General features: G+C 38.1%; 1 protein-coding gene across 1 annotated transcript in view; it reads right to left on the bottom strand.

Moving 5' to 3' along the window:
• The window catches only part of LOC102773460 (zinc finger protein 569), a 12,993-nt gene that overhangs the window by 4,223 nt on the left and 2,655 nt on the right, over positions 1–6,115 (bottom strand). The window contains exons 2-3 of the mRNA XM_006752961.2: positions 3,508–3,634; positions 3,117–3,212 (exon numbers count right to left, since the gene is read on the bottom strand). Of these exons, the coding sequence (XP_006753024.2) occupies positions 3,117–3,212; positions 3,508–3,541 (130 nt within the window). The 5' untranslated portion in view covers positions 3,542–3,634. The remainder of the gene's footprint in view (positions 1–3,116; positions 3,213–3,507; positions 3,635–6,115) is intronic.

Genomic DNA, 6,115 nt, shown 5'->3' on the forward strand with positions numbered 1-6,115 from the left:
GAGGGTCCCCTGCCCAGGCCTGACACCTCTGTCAGAGGCGTCAGGCCTGGGCAAGGGGCCGATCCTGTGATTGGAGGGTGATGGGGGTCAACGCCTGAGGTCTCCCAGTATGTGAGAGCGGGCAGGCTGGGCTTAGGGAAATTCCCCCTCCCCCCACCCAGTGCACAAATTTCATGCACCGGGCCCCTAGTATATATATATATATATATAACATAGACACATACACACAGACAACAATATGGTGATAGCCAGAAGGAAAGGGGTTGGGGTGAGGTAGAAGAGGGCAAAGGGAGGATAAATCAAATGGAAAGAGACTTTACTCTGGGCAATTGTTGCATGATACAGTAGGCAGATGATGTTTTGTTGAGATGTACCCTTGAAACCTTTATATAGTTTTGTTAACCAATGTCACCCCAATAAACTCACTGGCATGGCTCAGTGATTGAGCATCAACCTATGAACCAGGAGGTCATGGTTCAATTTCCAATCAGGGCACATGCCCAGTGGGGGCTGTGCAGGAGGCAGCCAGTCAATGCTTCTCTCTCATCAATGATGTTTCCATCTTTCTCTTCCTCTCTCTGAAATCAATAAAGATATGTTTTTAAGAATTCTTAATGATTAAATAATTCCTATTAAAATGAAAAGAAATAAAAATAAAAGTTTCAAAATTATTTTAACTCTTTAAAAAGGAGTCCATTAAAATTATTATAAAGAAACTCATTAAACTCACTATATTAGTAAATATTAACTTTCAATAACCTTCATATATACAAATAGTTACAAAAATATAATAGAAGACTACACTTAAAAATATAATAACATGAAAATATGGGAATAAATTTAATAGAAATCTCAAAATTATAAGAAAACTTTAAAAGGCATATACAGATGTGAACAAATAAAATGTTGTAATGGGTTAAATTGTGTACTTACCACCAAAAAATGTGTTGAAGTCCTAACTCCCCAGTCCCTTAAAACGTGAAGTTATTTATAAATAGGGTCATTGCAGATGTAATTAGTTAAGAAGAGGTCATGGTGGTTTGGTAATCCCTAATCTAATATGACTGGTGTTTTTTAAAAAAGAATGCCACACAAAGAGAGAAACACAGGGAAAATGCCATGTAGAGGTGGATACAGACTGAAGCTATGCTGCCACAAGCAAATGAATGTCTGGCACTACCAGAAGCTGAAAAAGGCAAGGAGGGTCCTTTTAAGATTTCAGAGGGAGAATGGCCCTGCTGACACCTTGATTTAGTATTTCTAGTCTCTAGAACTGTGAGAATAAATTTCTGTTATTCTAAGCCACCCAGTTTGTATTAGTACTTTGTTATGACAGCCCTATAAAACTAAGGCAAGAGACACATCACATTCTTGGAAAGAAACATTCAACAGCAAAGGTGACTATTATCACAGGATAACCTAATAAAGTGGTTTCAATAAGAATGTTTAAAAATACAAGTAATAGCTTCAAGGAGAATGATGCTACGGTTTGCCACCAGAGAGAAGAAATGGTTAAGAAAAGAGTAATTACTTTTAAATATACATACTCTTGAGCCTGCTAGCTCAGTCGGTAGAGCATGAGACTCTTAAATATACATACTCTATTAGTTTTAAAAATGGTACTATAAGCATGTATTTTATATTTTAAAAAGTAAATAAATAAAATTGAATAATGCAATAATTAATAAAATGAAAACAAACAATGGGAAGGTAAAAGTAGATGAGAGAACATAAAAGTGAAAGAGTCTATCTAGCATGATTGGATGGGGAGTAAGTACAGTGGAACCTAATAAACAAAATGAACTAACAAGCAAAATAGAGACAAACTCTCAGCTAAAGAGCAAGCTGGCAGCCATTGGAGGTGGGATACGGGGGTGGAGGGATTGAGCAGTGCGGGAAGCCACCACTTGCCAATACTATCATGAGATGACACCAAGGAACACGGAGGGCCAATGGACCTTAAGCATTAGCAGGGCTGACGCTAAGCAATGATTGTTCGTGTTGAGATAGTGGTGGCTTGAAGTAATTTCCTGACCGGATAGCCTCCAGGTAAATGTTTACTGGACCTTACTGATCTTTACTGCCCTTAGAGATGGTATGTTTGCTACCTGTTTGTTGTGCTTTACTGAGGGCAAGATGTGTATCTAAAACTGAGTAAAAGCAGACGGGACCCAGTTTCGGTGTGTCTCTTCAAGAAAGAGGCTTCACCTGGCCCCCAATGCCTTCTAAATTCATATTTCTTGTATAGTATTTTCATTTGTGCGTTGGCCCCTCCTACAGATCCTGAACCCCACCATGAAGACTGTGACAGAGGAGACAAGAAAAACTCATGGACACAAACAATAGTTTGGTAATTTCCAGGGGAAGGAGGGTGGAAGAGGCAGAGAAGAGTATAAGGGGGAATAAATGGTGATGGACAGAGACTTGACTTTGGGTGATGAATACATAATATACCATACAGATGATGTGTTGTAGAAATGTGTATCTGAAACCTGTATAATTTTGTTAACCAGTGTCAACCCAATAAATTCAATAAATGTAGCAGAAAATGGGAGCTAACAGAAAAGTAGCACTGTCTTTAAAACTTCCCTTGAAGTAAAATGTAGCCATTACTATCGTATGAGAGGAAAAGCTAACAATACAGTTGGAAGTACTAGTATAATTATGGGTACAAAATATAATGCTAAGGCATTTACAATGGAAGGAACAAAAGAAATTGGAAAGTAAAGGACTATAAATGTGAACAGGTTTATTTGTACTATAGTTCCATGAATATCTGAAAGCAAAAAGAAAGGATCCTATGTAAAAAGTTGGACAAAGACACTGAAGATGTCAAAAACAGAATGATTATCAAAGTAAAGCTAGAAATGAGTTAAAAAATATTGATATCTAATTCACAGGTAAAAAGGCCAACTGGTCCTTTAAGTTTATTGGAAAGAAGTTAATAATCTTATCTAGAAATGACCTCTTAGGTTTCTAAAAGATTCACACCAGTTGTCATGATTAAAGTCTAGTCTTTAGGAAAATATCTTTGAGGAACATTTCAGAGGAATCACCTATTCACATATTAACCATTAAAAATCCTTGCCCCTCCTACACCTGTCCCTCCCACTAACCTGGACAATGTCTCTTTAACACTTCTTCCTCCACCACCCATGGTTCTTCTTCTTGCTCCAACTTGAAAATCACATCGGGTTTGGTAAACGGACAGCCTATCAAAGGAAAATGACATAAATACTACAACAAAGAATAATTTAAGAATTGAGGCTGGCACAGAGAAATCATAATTTCTGAAGTACAGGAAATTATGGTTTCTGGGAATGCTGTCCTCTGAATCAAAAAAAGACCTTTTGTTTTGAAAGCTGCAGCATGCACATTCACATGAGTAAAGGCATCTAAAGGCCAAATTCGTTCTAACACTGAAAGATTCCACACACTTCAGAAAATTGGGGGTTGGGGAACAACTTTAACTCCTAGAATTTGGGTTATAGAGGAAACTACCCTTACCCACTGTGATTAAGTTGTTATAGTTTTCTAGCATCACATGCCGGTACAGGTTCCTTTGAGCAGGTTCCAATTGCTGCCACTCTTCCTGGGTAAAGTCAATAGCCACATCTTTGAATGTCACTGTTCCCTGTAACAACACACTCCAACTCAATCTGAAGTCATCCATCTTAATGATGTAGACAAAACATGCTGAACTGTTTTCTCATGATATGCACAGTTTAGAGGTTCTAAAAAATGTACCTAGTTTTTTTAATTTCTAAAAGAAAAAACATCACATTAGCAGCATCTATCAGTTTATGTTCATTCACTGAATTTGCAAGCATCTTTAATAACTACCATGGTTTAAAGAGATCTTGGGCACCAATTTATATTGAGTGTGGAAGCTGGGTGAATATAAAACTTTATTCAACTTAATTGGTTTGGGAACTCACTAGATGCCTGTGATTTAATGAGGCAGGGAAAAACAATGAAAACAGGATTTGGATGCAAACAAAAGTAAGAAAAGGATATGAAAAATGTGTGGTATGGAAGAACATCCAACTAGAGATATACATTGACATATTATTGGACATAATGTTTATTAAATCAGGAGAAATCTACAATGAAATGAGGATTGCTCATTAGCTTATACTAGTTGTCTGGAGCCATGAAAAGGGGCTATGATTGCTCAGAGTTTACATACATTGAAAAAAGAGGGCTACAGACAGGATCATACAAATACCACCAAAGAAAAAAAATGCATTAATAAAGTTTTTCTAATGTTCTGAACTAGAATTACAAGCAGAATTAAGAGAAAAAAACATTATCAGGAATGCTTTAGAATAAGTTTCAGAAATGAGATGCTGGTTGACAAACTTCTTAAAAGCAGAGTGATTTAAATATTAGAAATATAATGTATTTTTCCTAGTTAAAACTGAAGTGCCCAAAGTATTATAAACAAATAAAAAACTTCAACAGCACTAAAACAAAGATATTTGCCCATATTTACTGCCCCTTCAGGAATTTCTATGAGAGATGGGTGAGATAAAAAGAAATCACCAGGAGCTAACTCATAATTATTGTTCCTAAGAATTTATTTCTAGGTCCTAAAAGTATTTTATGAACATATACATTCACTAACACTAAGGGTTCAGAGTAGGCTTTGGGACTAAAGATATAATTTTTTGGAACCCTTTTCTGTTAAAGAACAAGGCCTTTGAAATAAACAGGTTTAAGAAACCAAAGGCAATTGTGGCTGAATAAGACATCCCTCATTTACTTCCCCCTCTCCCACAATTACAATTTGCCACCCAGCCATGCACAAAAGTGCCTTTGTGGGAGCTTTGGGATCCAGCACCATAAACCAAAGGGGTCTGGAAGAGTTTCATGCACCCATGTATTGGATAGTAGATATATAGACTTTAGTCCCAGCTGTAGACCCTGAAGTAGCTAATGAGCCAACTCTAGTCCCTCTTGGCCATAGTTCAGGAGCCCCTGGAAAAAACACACATGGACTTCAGCAGAAAAGTTCCAGCCCACCACTGGAACAAAAGAGTTTTGACTCATCAGAAATAGTAAGAGAAACAGGTTAACTTTACTCACATCACCTCTCCTCAAGATGGTACAGATTAGGGTCATGAGAGATCCTGTTGACCTGTGATCTCATCCATAGAGGAGAGTGAAAGTGTGTGAGTACCTCACTTCCTAGCTGTACAGGATACTATCAAAGAAGCTCATTTCTCTCTTGCCTCATCCAGAATACTGGATTCTGAGCTACATGGTGGGGGAAGGAAGAGTCTGAGATAGTGGAACATAAGTCTCCTGTAGAGCATTAATGGGACACCGATCCTACTAACTGCATTGCAAACTCCATCAAGAAGCCTGTCCATTTGGTTTATTTTTGCCTTTAGATTCCCCCAAATGCTCCATGGGCATCCTAGAGCTCTGAATTCCTTACCCACACACACTCCCACCTTGCAACTGGCTCCTTGTTTATACTCCCAAAGGTGGTAGTGAGAGCAAGCTTTGACAGAAAACCAGCTTGAATCTTCAGGCCAGGGAGAGACCATGAATGTGAGCTTTAGCACTGCCTTTGGGAAAACAAAAGAGAAGCTCCTAGCAAGTACCCTTCCTGGTGTGTTGTAGAATCAAGAAAAGGCATACAAGCATAAGAATTCTGCCACAAGAGGGAGAAGATTGGAGTCAATATACCATACATTAAAAGGTCTGAGAAAGCCTCAGAATCCCTAGCAGAGATGATGAAAGTTATTTCGCTCCTGAAAGTAGTCAGTAAAGACTGGAGGAGGTAGCTTTTACTTCAATGAAAAATTTCAAAGAACATGAGCCCTGGATGCTCCATCAATGGATAGAGCATCAGTCCACCCACCAAAGGGTGGTTTGATTCCCAGTCAAGAGTACATACTTAGAAGAACAAAGTAGGTGGGATCTCAATACCCGATATCAAGCTGTATTACAAAGCCACGGTTCTCAAAATTGCCTGGTACTGGCACAAAAACAGACAAATAGATCAATGGAAAGAATAGAGAGCCCAGAAATCAACCTGAACCAATATGCTCAATTAATATTTGAAAAAGGAGGCATGAACATACACTGGAGTCACGACAGTCTC

Source organism: Myotis davidii, unplaced genomic scaffold (genome assembly GCF_000327345.1).
Source record: "Myotis davidii unplaced genomic scaffold, ASM32734v1 scaffold1731, whole genome shotgun sequence".
Taxonomy (NCBI): Eukaryota; Metazoa; Chordata; class Mammalia; order Chiroptera; family Vespertilionidae; genus Myotis; species Myotis davidii.